At 44.2% G+C, this 22,541-nt stretch overlaps 1 protein-coding gene across 1 annotated transcript in view; it reads left to right on the top strand.

Annotated features, from left to right (window-relative positions):
• LOC8030106 (hemicentin-1) overlaps window positions 1–22,541 on the top strand; it is a 258,179-nt gene that overhangs the window by 144,180 nt on the left and 91,458 nt on the right. Inside the window, exon 4 of the mRNA XM_040503412.2 lies at window positions 14,900–15,106. Coding sequence (XP_040359346.2) covers window positions 14,900–15,106 — 207 coding nt within the window. The remainder of the gene's footprint in view (window positions 1–14,899; window positions 15,107–22,541) is intronic.

Here is a 22,541-nt window from a genome sequence, read left to right on the forward strand (position 1 = left end):
CGTGAAAGGTTCGGTGAGGTCGGTTACATTTAACATTATGTCCACGTATCTTGCTATTCTACGAACATTTTATAATCTCCAAAAGCACGTGCCGAGGTATGTTGGGCTGCACTGAGATCCGCGGTGGATGCCCAGCATACCCAGCAAATACTGAAAAATAGATTGCTCTGCCAACTGAAACGTGAGGCGTTCACTACATCATCGTGCCTATTTTATGCTGTTGTTATTAAAGAGTATAAAACGCCATGAGTATTGTTTTAGAAAACGAACAACTTATAAGAATATACTAGAACGGGGATTTCTCAGAAACGTAAGTACTTGTAGAGAACGACAATGTTATCAATATTTTGGTTTCTGGATTCAATGAATACAAAATAACCGGCCCGTGAAGGACTTATGAGCTTGTCCAACAAAACAAGGCTGTAAACATGCTATGTACAGGTCCCGTCAAAGTAAAACGGAGCGCCGGATCGGCGACCGAACTGCATCGCCGCGCTATCCAGCAGCGCCGGCTGGAACTGATAGGCCACATCTGCGCATGCGAACGTGCCTTCCGCTGGGGCCTCCGGTCTTTTCTTCCCACCCGCACGCTATCGGTGGTTCGAGCGGCGCAACGCTCTTCCTAAAACCGATGCCTGATGGCACAAGGAGCGGTGCTCATCGACAACACTCGCCCCTCTCTCCCACTTGCCTTCAGTGTTATCTCCCCGTATGAGCCCGAGCCGAACACCTAGCGGTGTTTATCGTGGTGCCAGAAGGCAGCGTGTCTCAATTTGTATATCTTCACCGAAAACATTTTCGTTTAGGCATCGGGTTCTCTCATAGACATTCTGCAAGCACACTTACAGGAAGAATTAGATGTAATTGAAAAATTTCGAAAAAGCTCGGAATAAATTTATGTGTAACAAGATCGGCGGTTCTGCCATTTACAAGTAAACAATTAGGGGAATTTCAGCTTATCGCTCAAGGACTTAACCTTTCTATTGTTCGAGATCACCGCTTCCTCGGACTAATACTTGATCGATAACTTAAGTGAAGAAAACATGTATGTATGCTGGAAACCAGGAAAACAGAGTCACCCACAGCCTCGGCTACATAGTAGAACAATTTGGGGAGGCTCGACATCGGACACCCGCACGCTGCAGTTGTACGTCAAACGATTGCGTACTCAATTCCAGTAGTTCAAGGAATTTCTGAAGCCCCGGAAACTCGACTACATGACCTATGCTCGTAGTTTGTGAGTGTGCCCAGGTGTCCCCCATATTACATTTGGAGTCATTGTCACAGCTTAGGCTAAAGAACCTTCCATCGCAGCTCTTGGAACCGAAGAAACGTGCAGGTATTTCTTCCGAAATACCACACAGCACCGAAAACGTCAACTTGCAGAACTTATTTTGGAATGATCTCGTGCACATGACGCTTTAGTTCCGCACCACGCTATTTACCCGAAATTTCAATGTTGAATAAATCGCCACCTCTCCCCACGGACCATTTTATGTAAACGCATTCAAACAAAAATTTAGGACATCGAGAAAAAGTCGACGATGTCCATTTTTGCTATAACACAACTGGCATTAAGCTTTCTTCATTTAGTCCCTATACGCTTGCACTATCAACAGATGTATTGATCTAAAAGAAAGGCTCCGCCCCTGGTTTTGGGAGACAGGAATTTGACACTCGAGATTGTTATCACTACTCTCATCTAACTTCCTCTACAATATCAGAACTTGATGGCATATTGTGTGCAATTCATCTGATGAGAAAATCCAACGAACCAAATGGGTCATTTGCTCCGACTCCAAGGCAGCCCTCGCATTCTTGCAAGCTGTAAATACTCGGGGTACCGACGCAAGGTCTGTGTGCAAGATTCTCCTGGAAATATGGTTGCTGGAAAACGGTGGTGATAACATTGAATTCCTATGGGTGCAGGGACGCAGTGGCATACCGGGCAACGTGAAAGCAGACAAGATTGAGGCCCATGGACATAACAGCTTACAGACCCAAACAATTTCGATTTCACAAACTCATCTAAATATTTTTTATACGTGCGCTCGGGAACAAGTTATTCGACGATTTCTGGCTAGATGAACACGCGAAAACTTTCGACGTCATACTATTGACACCAACTTATATTTTCCAGCGAATGCCGCCTTACCACGACATGTGTACACACTAATCCATGGATCGCGCCTAAGCGTTTTATTTACCAAAAACGTTTCTCTCAAGAATATCCCACGCCTCATTCGCTGATGAGAAGAGGACATAGAACACTGGTTCAAAGTAAATTATTTCTGAGAGAACGCAATAGACTCGAGCAGCGATAATAAATCGTCGAACAATCGACCATTCACTCTCTCAGGTGAAAGAACCATGGCCCACTCAGGTAATCAATTCAAGGGCGCTTTCCGCTGTACGATACTTTCATGTGGACACCAACACAGCAGGAAACCACTGATTATGACTCTCTGTTGGGGCCTGTTTTTGTACGTGGTGCGGTGACTGGTGTGTCTCTGGGTACGAGTGCAATGCGTGTACATTTCTCTTTATGCTTAAGTACATTTTTAGGGAATTGTGCTAAACATTACTAATTATAGAACAGGGATGGGCGAAATACATGCAAATATATATCAAAATACAAATACAAGATACTTCGTCAAAAATTTATTTCATTACAAATATAATTACATTTCCAAAAAAAGCATTGAAGTACAAGATACAAATACAGCCAAATGTATTTAGCCTCCTCCAAATAATTTTCCAAACACATTCCTCAAAATTTGAGTCAGCGACTTCAGGCACCTGCGACGGGTTTCTGGGTATCTCATTTTAATTTTGCATCGCACAGTCGGGAGTTAATGTGCGAGGCTCTAGTAACGTAATAGAAATATTACTGCGCGCGCAGTTGGCCAAGTAGGCAGCGCGCGCCTGGCCTAACGGTTATCGCGCTTGCTCTCCACGCTGAAAGCTGCAGGGTTCGACTCCTGGCCGCGGAGACACATTTTTGTTGACTCTCTAAAGTAATGTTCTGGTAAATTCGAGATCCATCTTGCTAATTCGAGGTTAGAATGTTCTACGCGCCGAACCTTCTACGCCGAACGATCCAGAAACCCACGAGGGTACATAAGGGATTCCGCCAGGCGAGCGGAGTCAGTTTCGCCCCAGCGTTTGACTCTGCTGCTACGCCGACTTCCACGCCCGCAACGCTCTGTTATTATCTTTTGTACAATTTTATTTTTGGCACAAGTTCGCCACATTAAACGTTTATTTCTTCCTGTTTCTTTATTGTTTATTTTAAGTAACCACCCGTGACAATATAATCACAAAAAAAATTAATCAGCTTGGACGTAATAGGTGAAAAAAGTACAGAGCTTCAAGTAGCTTTTTCGTCGCTTACATTTTGGTATAGACGAACAAAGAACCGAGACGACCAAGACGCGCAGCACTAGCTAGAGGTGTTTTATTGTTGCAACTTGCACCAGTTACGGAAATCTGGACGACCCGCGCATTTGGAATGTTCCAGGCAAAAATATGGATGGAAATCAGTTTGGAAAGCATCACAAGTTGTCCATGGCATTTATTTAGCCAGTCTGCCTGTGAACGTCGATTTCGTCACTATTCTTGCCCTGGACTAGCTCCGTAATCACGAAGTCACTAAACGCTTGTATTGATTGAGAGACACTGCATTCGGTGCAGAACGTAGTTTTCTTCCTGCTCTGAACAGTGACAATAAATTTGAGGGATGTATTTTCGCCCACAAAATTGTATTTAATTGCAATTGTATTTCAAATACCCACGTTTTAGTATTTAAATACACACGTCAAATACACTACCCAATTTGTAATTAAATACAAATGCAAAATACACAAAGTATTTGAAATACGTATTTCAAATATTTGTGTTTGAAATACTGCCCCATCCCTGCCATCGAAGAAACTATTGCCGCGCGCGCAGCTGGGCAAGTAGGCAGCGCGCGTGTGGACTAACGGTTATCGCGCTTGCTTTCCACGGTGAAAGCCAGGGTTCGATTCCTGGCCGCGGACGCAGATTTTTGTTGACTCTGTAAAGTAATGTAATGTTCTGGTAATGTTCTGGTAAATTCAAGAATCAACTTGCTGATTCAAGGTTAAAATGTGCCTCCGCGGCCAGGAATCGAACCCTGGCTTTCACCGTGGAAAGCAAGCGCAATAACCGTTAGGCCACGCGCGCGCTGCCTACTTGGCCAGCTGCGCGCGCGGCAATATTTCTATTACGTTACTAGAGCCTCGCACACTAACTCCCGATTGTGCGATGCAAAATTAAAATGAGATACCTAGAAACCCGTTGCAGGTGCCTGAAGTCGATGACTCAATTTTTGAGCCTCCAAACTCCAAAAAATACTAATTTTAAAAAAAGGAGCGCAGCATTGGTGGTTGTCATTGCTATGACAAGACGCCTACGATAGGATCCGCGTTCACACCAAACGGTGACGCAGCCGTGGGTCCAAAACATGCTCAGAGGAGGGGGATCGGTGGCCGAGTGGGCTAGTGCACATCACCTCGGAGCACGTGGAGCAAATGCTCGCTCTGCAGAACCCAGAGACCCTTGGTTCAATCGCCACCCCTGCCCGTTTCGATTTAAATCAGCATCGTGCCAGTGTGCGGTCTCGTATCGCTACTGCGTGGTGCACGCTAAAGACCCCAGGGCCGGTTTGCTCATCTTGCGGCTGCGGACGTGGCTGCGGCCAAGAGGGATTTTTTACGTCACGTGACCAGCTCCACGGGGACAAGGGAGTACCTAGTGTCCCTTCCTAATGGCGGAGAAATCTGTATCGCTTCAAGCACAAAATCCTAACTTCTCTCGCAGAAACTGACTGCAGGGACTTTCAACTGGAGTCCAATCAGCCGCCCCTGTATACTATAGGAGCGGCAGGTAAAGTTACGGCCAGGGAGGATAAATAGGAGCCGAAATAAAGGAAAAACCACGCGGGATAAATGCGGCGGCAGTATATTTCTATACTTCCGCCAGCGGCGGCCGCTCGCGCCTTCTCCTGTGGCCGAGAGGTTCGAGCGCCGGCACTTGACGTCGCGGCGTGAAAGTCCCGGGTTCAAGTCGCGCCAGAAACTCTTTTTTTTTTCTCTTGTATTTGACTGCACTCCCACTAAGAATGTAGACAATGCCCTATGAGCTCTATAAAATAATTGGGCAGGTAGTTCTGACTCACCAGTTCGTTATTCATGACCTTGGAAAAGCGCATACATGTCTCTGGCTTTCTTCACCAACTTCCCCCACGCCTCCTGCATCTGCCGAACACTCCGCGGAGAGTTGACAATATCTTCCCGTGCCGGTGTCTTCAATCGCCAGGTAACTGTGCTGCTGAATTTCTCTAGAATTTGTTGTTTCCATTTTCCAGCTGCTCTAATTAATTCTTTGTGTTGATCCAAAGTCATTTTAGGTGTTTGTGTTAGAGGTATGGTTTACGATGTCGACGCCTGATTCAATTTTACATTCGGTTGTGATCGTCTGCTATTCTAACTAAAATTCAACAAGTAATGTGTTAATATTACAAAACGATTGCCACAGCAAAATGTAAAGAGTAAAAATATACCTTTTATCACATTCCATGCAAGTAAAAGTATGATCTCTTTTATTACTACTTTCTGAGACGCTTGACTTGCTGCCTTGCCTGTAGGATTTCGCTCAGTCGATGCATCCACAGCTGCTAGTCTTTATTACTTTTTTCTGGTTTTATGGAAGTTTTTTTCTTTTAATTTTCACAACTGCATTTTCTGGTAGTACTAAATAGACGTCTCCTGCTATTGAAAGGAGTCATAGCAAGAGCGTTGTATATTTAAAAGCACATAAACTTATAGTTGCTGGGGAAAGAATGCTTGTTTCGGCTCTGTTTGTGTGAAAGCCATACCGATGCGGTTACCTTGGTTTCCTTTTAATGAACATTATGAAACGATTGTATTAGCGGGTTAACTTGCCTTGATATTTTTTTCTCTCCCGGTGTTTCGATTGAACAGGTGGGACTAACAGTAAAAACTGTGTAAGGCGAAGTAGTGCCAGTGGATGATTCGTAAAAAGGATCACAGTAAAAAAATGAGACACGCCCAAAATAAAAAAAAAAAGACTGTCTAGCGCGATTTGAACCCGGAACTTTCACGCCGCGTCGACAAGTACCGGCGCTCTAACCTCTCGACCACAGCAGATTTTTTTTTTTATCTTTATCTTTAGACCACAGCAGAAGGCGCGAGCCTCCAGCGCTGGCGGAGATATTTAAATATACTGTCACCACTTTTATTTCGCATGGTTTTTTCTTTCTTTTGGCTCATATTTACCCTTCCTGGCCGTAACTTTACCTGCCGCTCCTACAGTATAAAGGGGCGGTCGATTGGACTCAAGTTGAAAGTTCCTGCAATCAGTTTCTACGAGCGAAATTAGGTTTTTGTGCTTGAAGCGAAACGGATTTCTCCGCCATTAGGCAGGGACGCTAGGTACTTCCTTGCCCCCGTGGAGCTGGTCACGTGACGTAAAAATTCCTTTTGGCCACAGCCGCGTCCGCGGCCGCAAGATGAGCAAAGTGGCCCAGGCTAGCGGTTATACTACGTTGTACTGCGCTGGCTAAATTTCTGTATAAACATACACACCAGCACAATACATGCTCAGGGTGCGTGACCAAGGGATGGCAAACAGGCGATGGCGCGGACTTTTGAAAAGAGTCTGTTCATATAGCTTGATTCTGCTCCGCGTTTTCTTGTTTCCACCATACGAAACTAACGGAAATCATTGCGCGACAATCACACAACGTGATGTGTTTAAACAAACGACAGCTGCGCCCCTTATTCGACGATATGCCGATGACGGTCGACTGACACTGCGCCGTTCGTGCGTCTCATACGGTGATCTCATATTGAAATGCCGTTGCGCTGATTTAGCGTCGATAACTTGTTGATGAATAAATATGATTTTAAGGTCGTGATGAGTTTTCCTGCCAAATTTAGCTGGGAACCTGAATTGACGTGCCGTCTATTTTTTCGCTAAATTTAGGTGTAACTCTAATTTGTCTGTGGGTCCCATGACGTCAGGACAGGTTACATTAATTTTCCCACCCTCGGGATAATTTATGTCACATGTCCTGAAGTCGTGTTAAATTTAGCGGCGAAACTAAAGTGGTACATCGGTCACGTGACGTAACTTGTTTCGCTAAATTCATCACGCAACTGAATTTCTCTGTAGGTCCTGGGACGTCAAATCACGTGACATAAATTTTCACGCTAAATTTAGAGGAGAAACTGCATTGATGCACAAGTCATGCGACGTCAATTTCCCGCTAAATTAAGCGGGAAAACTGACGACGTTCTCACTCGCGCCGTCACAAAAACGGGGAACGGGTCACTAACAGCCTTCGTTGTAAAAGAGCGCACGAAGCTGATCACGCGAGGAGATGGCGCGCCTCTTCTACGAACACGTGACCCTTTTCGGCTCGCTGTGATTCGTTACTCACTTTTGCTGTGGAGACTGACGCCGCTTCCGGGCGGGACTTATGCGCTAGTTTTGTTGCTGGTATCCGCGTCTCGTCTGCTCACGGGTTAAAGGGGTCATGAAACTATTTCTCTATGTTCGCTAAATACTACTTAGAATCACTGCATAACGTTAATAACGGAATAAACGTGCCTTAGATTTCCTTTCTAGGCAATGACAGTCCGTAAATAAATTCAAGAAATATGAGAATCGTTCATTCCCTCCGCTGACGTGGCCTAGTGCTTATCCTATGCCGCCAAGTTAAATCATAGCCGCGCGCTGGTGTCGGCAAAGTAGAAAACGCGTGCTGAGCTCTAAGCATTTTCAGAGTAAGGCTATTCACATCACCGCAACGGCTGGGCGCCAGCCACTACCCAAGTGTCTGCCGAGGCATTGATTGTTAAAGGGGTACTGCACTGGTTTTTTGAGCTACCTCAACTAACTATATTTTCTGACTCCCCGGCCTTTACTCTCTCCGGTATGCTATTTAGAATCGCGAAATTCATAATAGTTATTGCGAAATCGGCAAATGAAAATGATGCAAAAACCAACATTCAAATATACGCGCGCTTTTCGGGGCCGTGACGTCAGTGGCAGGCAGGCTTGCCAGTCGAGCAAGCAGCCAAAAAATAGAATATGCCAATCATTCGTTCCGTGCTGGAGCGCGGGTACTGCAGCGAGCTTCCCAAGCATTCATTTGACACCATGAAACTGCTTCGAATCAGTTTGAAACAAAATCTACAGCCCAAAGAGTGAACCCCTGCCTTCCACTGACGTCACTTTTTCATTGTTGCCAGTAGAGACTTCGAGCTTGAAAAACACGGTGAGGACCAAAACTGTAAATTCAATAACTTCGCGAAAAAACAATGTTTTGACCTAATATTTGGGATACTATTTTCGCGATGTTTGTTGGTTAGTTTAGCAAAATTTCAAGCAAATCGGAGACAATGAAAAAATCGGTGGAGTAGCGCTTTAAGAGCCGAAGTCGAGCGCTCACGCAGTTCTCGGTTGCAATCCATGAGCTGCAATGGACTGTCGTCAGGCGAAGGGTTTTGATCTCACAATTACATCATCAAGCTTTGCGAGGGAAAGACTGAAATAAATAGTTCCCTTTTATCCTCGCAATTTCACCGCGACAAACAAGCTTCTGAATCAGCGACGGCCTGTTCGAGTATACTTGGGCCATACTAGCACAAGTTCGCCTCTCCAAAGTCATGAACATTCCAACTTGATATTGTTTCATGACTCCTTTAAAAGGATTGTCCGGTAAAACTTTGTCTTTCAGGAAACGACGAAGTTCTATTCTCATTCGTTTTAAGAATACCATCGGCAAAATATCCCAATTTTTATTCATCCGTCGTAGAAGTAATTAAATTTTAAACAGCCGAACTGCTAAGAATGCTCCTGCAAAACACAGGGCTGAATCGCTGGCTACAGAATTTTACCTGACGTAACATCATGTAAAAAATAGCCACCTCAGCTCTTGTCTGCTGTCTCAGAAAAATTACTTCATTCTAAGAAAAACAACATTTACGGTATTGAGGGACGCGCTATTCTCCGACCACGATCTCTTTATGCACTATCAACCATGTTGATCAACATCGGGAATAATTGAACGCCCGCGAGTCCGATGTTAGCATGCCTGATATGACGTCGCGACACGACCAGGCATGCATACTTGCAAAATTTGGCGTAAACGTTTGTATTGATATTCATATCTGATTAAACGAATATTGGGGCGCCTTTTGATAAAATAAAAATTATATATGACTATATTAAGACGCTTTCTGCGTGACCAGCGAAAAACAGTAGCCTCAGACTATCAACGCATTCACTTCAAGTTTGCCCAGAATATACATTAACACGTATATTGCCGCGAGCCCAGCTGTCTACGTAGGCAGCGCGCTCGTGGCCTAACGGTTATCGGGCGTGCCTTCCACGCAGTAAGCCAGGGTTCGATTCCAGGCCGGGGGTACGAAGTTTTGTTGACTCTAATGTAATGTTCTGGTAGATTCGAGAACCATGTTGGGGCTGATTCAAAGTTAGAATGTTCTACACACCGAACCTTTCACGCTGATTGTTCCAGAAGCTTAAGCGTGTACAAAAAGAGCTCCGCGTGGCCAGACGGAGTCAGTCTCGCCCCAGCGTTCTACTCTGCTGTTACGCAGACTTTGACGCCCACGACGCTCTGCTGTTATCGTCTGTTTCCTCTTAATTTTTGGGCGCAAGCTCGCCCCATAAACGTTTCAGTTCTTTCAGTTATTTTCCTTGTTTCATTTGTCATTCGTGACAATATGCAAAAAAAAAAAAAAAAGAACGGAGCCCTAGAGAGGAACGCTACCGGCTCCGCGCATGCGTCATGACGTGTGGGCTTTGAGTGCCACGTCCCGCAACAACAAACCATTGGAATGTGATGCTGTCGGTATCGGTTCCAGTCCCATTGCTCTTTTTTACGTTAGAATTGTAGATTCTACGTCTTCGTGAGTATGTCTGACTACTTTAGTGGCATGAACGGAATTAACAAATCTCGTTACACCGAAAACCGTGTAAATAATGTGCCGTGTGGCGATTCATTCCGCCTGAACGCCGCTGAATGGACACTTTGAAGTCTGATTTGCACGAGAAGATTGTGCTCGCTGATTTTAGTCGCGACGTCGCTCGGGCTGCAAAAGTGTGGATGGTATAGCTGCAATGCTCGACGTCCATTCTGCCAATCGCAAGCGGAATCGAATCAATTGAATCAGGCATAAAAAGTCGGTGATGTCAACTGTAGCAATGATCAGCATCTCCTTGTACCTACTGTTTACACCGAGCCTACTTGCCCCAAACAACCTTGGAGCTTAGAAGTCTTTTGATTCCTGCACTTTGTACCGCAACTTTCGGTCTACTGGCCGATATCGTTTGAACGAGCAGACAACAATTTGAACAAGTTTGAAAGACCAGAGTAGTTTGAACGATCATGCGGCCGTTTGAACGAGGAGACGCACTGAACGCGTTATGCGGGTGGTTCAGACAACTTGATGGATTACCTGCGTTCGTGCGTAAATACACGTTTGACAGTGTGGGAGAGCAGTAAAGTGTATATTTTGTGGATATTTGTAGAAATGGATTATATGATCCTATGTCTGGACCTGGAAAGTATGGTACCACCCCATAAAATTGCTATATATGGGGTGGGTACCTTATTTGGCAGGGCCCAAACACAGGATCATATAAAGCAATCTATATATGGTATATAAGAAACTGGGCAGATATGGGTATATAAGGAATTTGGGCAGATATGACTTTATCCGTCCAGATACGGCCTGATTATGCATATCTGGCCATATGTGCCCAGTTCCTAATATTTATCCATATATGTATTTTTTTAAATAAGTCCACATATGACATTTTTGTAAGGATGGATTACCTGCGTTCAAGTTGGAAGAGAAGAAATAAATCTGACGACCCCATGTATGTTCACGAATTGAACCCAAAATGCTTCCCGCACAAGCAATAGTGGTTTCGCCGGCGTCTGGTTTCCCTTCTCACGACACCCATCGACGTTCCCAGACGAACAGTGCAGACAGAAAACACGTGAAAACGGATCTTCAAATCTTTTCCTTCGCTCTTTTTGGGGCAGCCCCAGCAGCCGCGGCGTTTGACGAAAAGGCAGGTTTTAATCTGGTTTCTTCTAAAACAATTAACACAGGAATGCCCGTCCCGCATAGCGACTTCCGATTAGACGCGTACGGTACTCACACGAGTAATCAAATTACTTGCAATCAATTACTTTTTGAATATTTTTAATAATTTAAATACTTTTATTGGGAACTTATCACAGGAGTAATCTGATTACATTTAGAAGTACTAATATTAGTTTAAACAATTACTATTTTCCCCGTCCCCGTCCTAATGACGCCGGTTGTTTGTACAAGTTTTGTACCAAGGAATCCTCGAACCAAGCCTCCGACAGGAAGGTAGTTTACCGAAATTGGCGGATTAAGAAAACAAGCAGTTCATAATTTGGTCATTCCTATCCAATAATGGACAGTACAAAAGGACAGTTTCCGAAATGCCTGAAAAATTTGTCGTTTTGAAAATCTGAAGTAATTAGGAAAGTAACGGTTACCTTTTCTAGTAACGGCCAACTTTTTTTTTCCTTCAAATAATCAAATAATCTAATTTAGTACGTTTCATCCGAGAGTAATTAAAATTGTAATCGATTATTTTTGTTTTGAGTAAGGTGCACAAGGCTCCTTTATACCACAGCCCCAAACCGGAAGTGTGCCCAAGGCGCCATTAGCGCTGCATGGTGTATACAGTGTTTAGTTGGTGTTTTGCGCGGATCAAAAATGAGTCGCCAGAATTCGAACACAAATTTTAATATATCTGGACGACAGGCAACAAACTTGTAATTAGAATGTGCCAACTCGAACGAATGTTTAAAAAGTTTATTAGTAAGTTTTAGGTAATTAATTTGCTCAATATCATTTCATCCTCATAGCCCGGCATTTGCTTCGTTAAATAAATTTATCCCGAAGTGATATTTTTGAACTTCCGGTGCAAAATTAATAAAAATACATATTTTGTCTCAGAACGACTAATTTGTATAGATACTTTAACATTAAAACACAATCCACAAACAAGGGAACAATAAATTTTAGCAAAACATGTAACTCACAACTTACGAAGCACTTCAATACCTAGTCAGGCACCTTATAGTTACTCAACACTTAGTTAAATTACACTTCAAACTAAGTAATGTAAAAATAACAACGTTTTCATTGTATTTTATTAAATCTGACTGTTCCAGGAGAGTGTTACAATTTGCGAAACAATATTGCCGGTTGCTTATAAATCATTATTTTTTGTACATGTCTTTGCTGTTTTTTTTTTTTGTAATCACCTCGAGTGAAGTGAGGTACATTAAGCATTTTCGAAGCTTGTTAAAGTAGTACGGTACATGGGAACTTCCGCATCGACTCTTCATAATGTCTATACAGTTTTATGCGCGCGTCCCTCGAACATTAAAGCAAACATAGACCTGGAAACGCGGGCAGCGCAATTCTGGACGCCAGGCACCCGCGGTCATCAATCTCAATTACTCCCACGGAACCCCCCCCCCCCCCCCCCCCCCTGAGCGCACGTCAGGGGTGAGAGCGTGGTGCCTCTCTTGATTTAAAAAGCGCCGCGGAGTTCGACGAACGGCCAATGTGACGAATTAGCGTCGCCCTTAGGGTCCCCAAGAACTCTTCCCCTGATCCGTCAAGCTTGGCGTCGGCAGGATTAGGATCTAATGCTAAAATATGGCTCATTTACCCGCCTTAATGAATTCTTTTAAAAAAATCTATCAAGCAATATTGGTTGTCGCCATTTTTGCGACCAGCAATATTGTTAACTATCACTGCCTGGTGATAGCTAAAGGGAGAACATTGGCTTAGAAGCGCGGGAGGAATCTAATGTTTGTCTTTTGAGACTTAGGCTAGGTGGCGCAAGCTGCCGCCCGTTACAACGTGTATATCCATCAACATCCATGCATCCATCTATGGAGCACGAGGCGTGTGATTTGATCCCTACACTGATCTCTATTGTAGTAGGCTGGATCGCAGATCGGGAGCCCGTCGGTGTCGCCATCGGTGGCCATTGCTTGACACCAGGCAATACACGCAAGTCTACGGGAGAAACGCACAAAAGTAAGAATATTAAAGCATGTACGCTGTGACCAGAGGCGAGTATCTTATGGTGTGCTACGATCATTATGTCGTGTGTTAGGAGATCGAATCGGTATTTGTCAAACGTTCGAACGCCGACTAAAAAAATCAAACGTACCGGAGCACCTACGGCTGAGCTGGCAAGCTTGCTCTCGTAGTGGAAAAACAAAGGAACTGCCGTCAATAAGACCGTCCTCGGGGAAGCCCAAAAGTTGGTGAATAACAAAGAAGTTCCGTCTCGACAGCGGCTTTCCGGGAGTTAGCGAATTCTGCGTAGCAAAGCCTTCGAGCTTGTCGTCTGCTAAACCCAACTCACCGAAACCACCACCCCCTCCGCGGTAACTTAGGTAACCCTTGCTTCAATGAGCTGCACTACGGCAGAGTCACTCTCAACCACAAAATATTTATTTAAAAGAACTGCGAGGGGCTGTCAGTTTTAATTGTTGTAAGCAAGATATTTGACAGGCTTATCGAAAAGCTTTCGAAAAGTTTCAATGCCGACAACTGCTTAGAAACGGGGGAAACGGCACTTTTTCTCGTTCTTCCCTAAGAGTCCCACGCATTGGCTGGTGTCAATCAACGGCCGCCGGTAGCGACACTCGGCCCCAGCTGCCGAGGCCGCTGTCCACGATCCAGCCTACTACAGTAGAGATCAGTGGATCCCGAGCCCTCGCCGAACGTTGACGCAGCAGGCGTTTTCGATACGATATAGGCCGAGTTCACGCCGAACGGTAACGCCAATCTCGTGTCCAAATACAGGTTCCATGACGTTCGTTTCGTTTCTCCGTTCTCTCCGGAGTTAGGAATGATGTGCGGGCCGTGCCTATTTATATCTAAAACTTCGTGTTTCCGGTAAATACAGATAAACATCGAAAGCTAACCCTCCCACACGGATTTATCACAATAAAAAATAAAAGAAACTGCAAATCAAAGTTGTCTTAAAAAAAGAAAAAGATTTAAGTTTTAAGAAAAAAAACTTCTTTCCTCAGAGTTTTTTCTTTTTTTTTTTTTTTCCGGAAGGGAATTTTTTTTTTTACAGCACTCTATATTGGAGGCGTGGGCGAACTGCAAGGGCGCGCATCTCCAGCTATGATCGCCATCGTTTGCCGCATAGAGGGGTGGAGAGTGATCAGGCTGCGCAGCAGATTCCCCAGCTCGTCAGCTCGCTTCATTTGTTGTTCGCGTGTTTCCCATCTGTTTCGCGCGTTTTTTATTTGTTTATTTATACAGTTATTTTTTATACGTTATGTGATATTTGTGGCACGACATTTTATCATTGATTGATATTTCCTTGTATATTTCGTTTTAGCTTTAGTCCAGACGGAGCCGACATTACGAGCAAATGGGACCGATCAAGCCGCCTCAAAACTGCAAGTCACTGGACCTTTTTCTGTTTATGATAGGTTCAGCGATTATAAAACACGTGCATAAACAATGACGGACATCATAATTGTGTGCGTGATGCTGTCTGATTGGTCTGATCAGCTCCCAGCGTCGGCAACGTCTGGACTTAATATCAAACGAAGTACAGAAAGCTTTGATGCCCGTTCGATACCCGTTTTTTTTTAATAATATGCGTAGGCTTTTTTTGTTCCTTTCTCTGATATGGCTGTGTATTGAACAATAACACAATCGACCAAATTTCCTGCTACTCTTCGTAACTTCCTTCGTTGCGTCCTTTCCTTTTGTTCCCGACAACGCAGGCGTGCCGGAGCCATTGATCTCGTGGTGGCGCAACTCGACGGAGCAGCTTCATAGCAGGGCGGAGAGGTCTTCCCACGACGTGATCCGGTCGACGCTGGAAATGACGCAGCTGCGCGCCCGAGACCTCAACGCCAGCCTCACGTGCCGGGCGTCCGACTACAACCGGACCTACACCGTCGCTTCGTCGGTTACCCTCGACATTTATCGTGAGTTCCATAGCAACAATTAAGAAAAAAAAAATATTTCGGTTTTATTTTATTTTTTTTCTCGCAAAATGAGTTGTACAGCTTCCCAATTTAGGGTGCGTCTGTCACAGAAGTGTAGAGCCATGCGAGAAACTGGCACCCGGGCCATTTCTTTCTTTCTTTTTATCGAGTGTCCTTTTTTTTTTTGTTGTTGTTGGAAATACCGGTAATCCCGCGGTGTCTCTTTTCGTTTAGACCCCGGTAATCCCTAAAATCCATGTCGATGACTTTCCAGAACACCGAGACAGTAAGCGTCGCGGCTCTGCCATCTCTGTTTCTAAGCTCTAATCTTGCGACAACCCTTGGCAGTTGGTACGCTCCGAGTTTAATGAGTGTGTCGCAAACGAACGTGTAAGTGTGCTCGCTTAGAGTACGTGGGACAATGCAATACTCTGTTTCACTTTAAAGAAACACTGAACCCTCCTCACACACACACACACATAAACACACCTTAGTTTATTTTGCCAGGCGACTCAGTGTGGTGTCGGAAGACTACCCAATCAACATTTTGCTGCAGAGCCACGTATATTTTTAATAAAACCAGAAAAGCGAACTGCTCGAAACCGAAATATGACACGGGGAGGACCTCTATAGATGCTCAGCGATTGCGGATGCGGTTCACGAGCGACCCTGTTCATTTACACTGGGATGCGGTTGGCGGCTTCTTGGCTGTCACGCGTGATCTTTTGAGGCTTGCGTTTGTCCAACGGTGTTTGGCAATCCAATATTCAGTTTAATCCACGATCCGTATTCAAAATGTAGCTACTTTGGTACCGAAGGTCTTTCTTCGGGATGCTCACGCGCATCACGAGTTCAGATAGCGAATAAAAGAAACATAGACCCGCAAAACACGCCTGCGATTCCTTCGACTTCTCACAAAGCAAAGTCCAGCTAGACGCTTGGTGACAAAAAAAAAAAAAAAAGGATTCACCCGACCATTTCTTCGAAGTGAACCTTTCCCGTAGGGGTAGCTGACCTTGTTTCCGGGATAGAGGGCCAGTTTTCATTCGGCGTTGTTCGCTCTTATCATATTCGGTGTAGTGAGCGTCACTGGTGGACCGTGATGCGAGGAATGTGTTTCGTGCTAGCGGGTCCTGGCTTCGTTCGCAGCGGCCTCTCCGCTCGTCACTCACACGTCGTTCGCGTCTGCCGTTTGTTTGACATTAAGCTCAAAAAACGCCATTTGGATTACCAAGGCATCGTCTTGTACGTACACTTTATTTTTGGAATAGGTTCCCTTCATTCCTTGTGGTAGTAGAAACATTACAAGTTGAGATAGGGCAGGCACCCTTCCAGCTCCGCGTTAGTGCGTTGACTACGCAATTAGGCTCACGACGTCTCTATCTCCCTTCCTGTCTGTCATACACGGTGTCGAAAGCTTTAGTAGCTTACGTGACGACCTTAGTTGGTACAAAATCTGACATTTCGGTCGATCGGAGGCGGGTTCCCATGTTTCAGGGGAAAAGACCAGCAAGGCAGCGCAATGACGAGCTTTGTCACTCCGAATAATAAACTAACTAGCTTAGCCGAGCCAAACCACCGGAGCATGCTGAGATTACGAGCGAGTTTTTTTCTCGGCGGATTCAAGTGATGGACGCGAACTTCACGTTTCCTTGTTGATTTGTCCGCTGCAGCATAGGACTATACAGCGCCTTCGATAACACACCAGCGACAGATGCAATCTTGTTTCGAAAGCCACCCGTGTCGTGTTGCGATTGGTTGGCGGTTCGCGAAAGGAGATGGGGCACATCGGTCTTGAAGCGGATGGCGAAAACCCGCCCCAACCGCTCCATCCCAGCCGCTTTCACCACACCTGTGCTCTGGCGGAATACACCTGTTTCCTTCAGCGCTGCCCGAAATACGGCACGGTGTACGGGTCTTCTTTGCCTTCATAAAACAAAGTTTCATTAAAAGTCGAAACAATTGACGCCTAATATTTCTGTGGCCTGCTGTATTTATCCAAGAAAAAAGACAAACGATTTTTAACAAATTTGTTCAAAGATGAACACTAGAAATATATTTGATTTGCCATAAAATCTACGTGGCTTTTTTTCGTAACTTATATTTGTTTAGCTTCTTGGTTAACTTGTGTGATGAACATCGTACCGGTGTGAGGTTTTGTATAAACTACAGCGCAATTCCTGTTAAAAATCCTACGCGTTGACTTAGTTGACAACAGATTTGAACCTTGTGCCACTTTCAAGTCCGACCGTTGGACGCTACGATCCCATTGAACCTATCAAGCAGACTACGAGCAGCGTGACCATGCACTTTTGAAGCTGCTAGACTGGCTTCATCAGATTATAACATCGGCTGCGGTGGTACTCGATGTAGAGTTTTTAGGGAACCGCTTTGGCTCATCTGATACGGTACAATGTGCCCTCGTGCGCAGTTCGTTGCAAAGAGCTAATCATACCGCACCGGATATGCAAAAACGGTTCCATAAAATTTTCTAATGTGAAACTGGGTGTAGTAGCGCTTCCGCGTCTCGGAAGACAATTCGTAAATTGCGTTGGAGAGCCTCGAGATCCACGCCGTGGCACGATTCACGAGATGCTATCGGATTTCTCGTCATCAATCATTTGAAGCCCCGCTGTCGGCCCAAGCTCTATTTCTGTCCGGGGAGCATGTCCGGTCTTAGTCCATCTAAGCCCACTTTTTCCTTTTTTTTTTTTTTATTTCGACTCAGCATTTGTTTTTCTGCGACTTTCGAGCCTATTGTTTTTTGTTGTTGCTCATTAAAAAGGAAAACGTGATACGTGCTTAGCACCGTAAAACACTTCCAACATCCGCCTTCCACTTGAGCGTAGGAAAAAAAATCGACGAAATCGCGATGGCTTCTTTTTTTCAAAATGAACCAAACTTGAGGCTACGAACCAGCTCAGCCAGTCACCTGTCACAATGTCTTACGTAGTAGTAGTTCCCGTCGACCGGTTCAATTGATCAGCTGCCGGGATTTAATTTAGATATATTAATATTTTGTTATGTTCACACGTTTTCGTGCCAAATATTAAATTCACAACAACAATCAGCCCATTTAACCCATTTATACACCCCAATGATGTCATTTGCATACATAAAACTACCTTTGTTCCGAACAAAGAAAAAATAATAATATGTTAAAAGCAAATTTGTGCCATAAAAAGTTTATCAATGTCAAATTATATTTTGCTACTTTATAGATTTATTAGCATAATTCTAGAAATAATTCTAAACGTCTGGCTGAACGAGGACGAACGCAGCTGATTTGGCCAATCAGTATCGGGAACCCCATCGAATAACTTTGAGAAAAATCATAATATACCCAGCTCGGTATTAATTATTCTGGCGTACGGTATTTAAATAGCAAATCTTATATTTTGTCGAATTTTCAAATTTGGGGCGTATAAACTGGGTTGTTTTTAAAATATTTTAGCGAGTGGTGCCTCTGAAAATACTTTTAATACGGGCAAGGAACATATTAGAAACCAAAACATTTGGCACAAAATCGGGAAATGGTTACACTTAAAATATAAAATATTAAGCCGTCCTTTTCTGTCGAAGAACAAATGATACACTCCGATTAACTTAGAATCTATCTGTCTCAAAATGTTTGTTCGGCTGAGGTACTTGAAGTTTATACGCTGGCATCTTGGTAATTTGGCAAAAGTATTGGAGTATATCATATATTAAAGTCATAGCATGGTGAATGTTTCAAATTGCAAAGCCTAGGTGTTATTGTCATATCTTTTTTAATAATAAATACGTGGGCTTTCATGGCAGTGTTGCCGTATATCCATGAAGAAGTATGGCGCAAGCACACGATCAAGCAGGTTTGTGTGGATATCTAACAATGTTATGCTAGCGCTAGTGAGGCGATGCAAAATTTTGAGGTCTTGACTTTACCTAAAGCAAAAATTAAAAAAAAAAAAAAAAAAAAAAAACTTTTTATGAGCCGGGGTTTACTTTAGCTCGGTATTTGTCAAATCAAGAAGTGACTCGGGTACATGTGTGAAATTTATTTCAGGAAACATTACTGGTCAGCGAAATGAAACAAAAAAATTACACCATCTTCCCGAGGAGAACCATGGGGGGGATGCGGAGCATCGCGGATCGTTATTAACGGTGTTAGTAACGTCGTCAACTTGCGTGTTATTACGTTGTTAACTTGCGTTGGTTACCACACATCGCGTGCACGTTGTTGGAAAGTCCGCGATGCTCCGCATCACCCCATGGCTCCCCTCTCAAGATGGTGTAACTTTTTAACGTGCATCACGCAGTAGGGATCACACTAACACGTGCCGCTACGAAACTCTTCCAGATTGAAACGGGCGGGGGCGGCGGGGATCGAACCCAGGAGGTTTTCAGCGCAAGCTTTCGCTCCACGCTCCGAGCTGAGACGCGTTAGCCCACTCGGCCACATCCTCCCCTTGAACGCGCGCAGCGCGCTACCGCTGCTTATATTCACACTTGAAGGAGAGGAGACTAGAGGAGGAGGGTTCGCATGCGCGCGCGGTGTGAGTAGAAGCGAACGCACGCGAAGTGCACGCAGCTGGTAGAGAGAGAGAGCGAAGAGAGTAACGTGCCGCTGTTGGAGAGAGGGAAGGAGGAGAGTTGCTCATGCGTAGTGTGAGTGTGGACTACGACGCCGCGGGACATAGACCCGAGCAAGAGATGCTCCGCATCTAATATTGTCTTTCTCTCTGACGAGTTTTGTTTACTGAAAGCAATTCCGCAAGCACTAGCAATGTAATTATTTTTGGTTTGGCAAATATCAGGCTTAGGTAGGCATCGGTTCATAGATAAATATTGCTTTTCTGTTTTATACATTGACCCAGGTAATTTCATGTTTTTAAACTCTCGGATTGTATCGCCACTGCTATCGTCGCATTCCCTCCGAGTTACAGTTTTTCGCTATGCGTTGTTTATTTATGCGTGCCAAAAGGTCACGTTTTCTTTTCAGTCGCGGACCCGGTAATGGTTTCACTGAGGGTTGTGTACATCTAGCTGCCCAGTCCCTCTTAGCCATGTATCATGAGGAAGTAACGCTGTAGAGATGAAAATAGTAAAATAGGTTTCTCGCTATGAGAGCAGTTCCTGAAACGTTGCAAACCGCTTAAAGTTGCTCCAAAAAAGCGTTCTGATCTATACTTCCTTCCATCCAAGTCCGGTCGTAGCCAACGCTACGAGCTAATAGGACCAATCAAGCAGCGTCAAAAGTGCAAGTCATTGGGACTTTTCTGTTAATGATTGGCTAAGCAAAAAAATAGCACGTGCAGAAACATGACGGACACCATGATGGAGCGCTTTTGAAGCTGTCAGATTCGTCCCATCAGCTCGTAGCATCGTCCGTGTCTGGACTTAAAAAAAGACACTGATAATCAGGAAAATACATTTTTCTACCTGGTTGGTACAGGCATGTCTCAAAAATAATGTTTGTCAATAAAAATATATATTTTTTCGCCATAAATTTGCGTTACAATACAATTTTTTTTTTCAATTTGCTGGCGAAACGGAAACTATACCCCTGTGGGATGATGATGATAGCCTTTGTGCCCAACTAGTGTGCGCTCTGAGGGATCACTGTGGTCCAACGAACTTGGAGCACACACTATACTTTGTTTCACCTTATGATGGACCCGAAAGCACGCTACTATCCACCGAAACCAATTCATAGCTCGGGGCGTGTTACGTGTCCTTCCGGTTGAGCGCAGTGATTCGGTGAGCGCGAAATTGCGAGACGAGGTATGAACGACGAATTGGGTCGTGTAGCTCCTAGCGTCCAACGGGGTACGTCGTAAGGTGAAACGGAGTGTAGTCCGGTGAAAACGATATCATCCCACAAGGGTACAGTTTCCGTTTCGACCACAAAAAAGCGAAAAATTCGTATTGTCGCATTAATATCGATAAGAAAAGTTTTTTTTTTCAACGAGCGTTATTTATTAAATATGCCTGTCCTGTCCAGGTAGAAAAAACAATAATTCCTAGGTTCAGTGTGTTTTTAAGGTAAAATCAGGTATAGATTTTCTTAGAAGTCTTTGACGAAACAGTCTTACATTTTGGGTGGCTCTCTCCAAAGTAGTCGGTTTTCGACATGACTACAGACTACAGTGTTATATGTAGGGTAAACATAAAGTTCTGTAAGTCTTTTATTAAATTAATGTGAAAAAAAACTGTAATCATCTCACGAAAAGTACTATTTCGGTGTTTCATTGGCGCAGGCTGCATTCCGACCGGTTCTCGAAAAGATTGCGCTGAAAACATGTAAAATAAATATGGTACAACCTCCGCCTTTCGAGGGAATATTCTTTACAGTAATAATTCTTGGTTGATCCTAGCAAGGCTTCGTTTTGATGTCCGGGAGATGCGCATAAATGTAAAAATAATATCTTTCGTCATCACAGTTCAAGGCATTCAGTACTCTACTAGAAGTAATATTGTTTTTGTAAGCCATCCCACGCTGCGTTATGCCTTCGGGCGCTGAAGGAAAAAATTTGAAGCTAAATTAGTATCCAATTGTACTTAGCTACTTTCATGGGTCTGTCTTCTCTATTGCTTCAAAAACAATCCCTATTGAACGTTTTACGAAAGATATAACGCGGTTGATTATTTATTAAGTGTGTATCTTTGGAGTTTGCAGTTTGTTTTATATCTATGATCCTCACAATCTCTCGCATTTTAATTTTTTTATTACTGTCTAGATTACACCACCCTCATGACGTTCATGTGAGCCTACGCACTGAGGTAATTAAACCAAAAAGGTGCTGACATTTAGGAAATGTTCAATGACCGCCCTATATTTCGCCACAATAATCCGATACACCTTGCAATCGACTATGAGCTAGTGACTATAAAAGGTTAAGCGCCTTAAATTCCCCGGTAGTCCACAACATCTTTTATACATTTTGTGGGACACGCGCACGCTAATCATGACGGCTCCATCAAATTGTTTAACCAGGCTTCTCGTAATTCATTAAAGAATCGGCTCACGGGATAAGCTATTTTGCCGGTCCACCTGCTGCCACCATAACCACCATGGCTACTCTTGGCTCACATACAGAGAGAGAAAGAGAAGAAAGGTGTTTCCAGCCGAGCTCGCTTAAACGAGTCCTATTAAGACACGGGGAACATTTGTCTTCAGCGATGATAAATCGCCTGCGCTGCCTGGTTTCCTTCCACCCTGCCCTCCCTCAAACCGACAAGAACCGCCTTCCATCCATCCGTTGCGTCGATACCAACGTAAGCACCAGCACTGGGCACTCCGGTGACACACGTGAAGGAACCAATAATCAGAGCAACGCGTTAGGGAAGCAAATGTTGTCATAGGAACAGAGGGACACAAAAGAAGCCTTTGATCCACAAGCGTGAATGTGTAGAGATACAATCGATAATGCATCAAGGAGAATCATAATCAGGA

Source organism: Ixodes scapularis, unplaced genomic scaffold (assembly GCF_016920785.2).
Source record: "Ixodes scapularis isolate PalLabHiFi unplaced genomic scaffold, ASM1692078v2 PGA_scaffold44__24_contigs__length_19508400, whole genome shotgun sequence".
NCBI lineage: Eukaryota > Metazoa > Arthropoda > Arachnida > Ixodida > Ixodidae > Ixodes > Ixodes scapularis.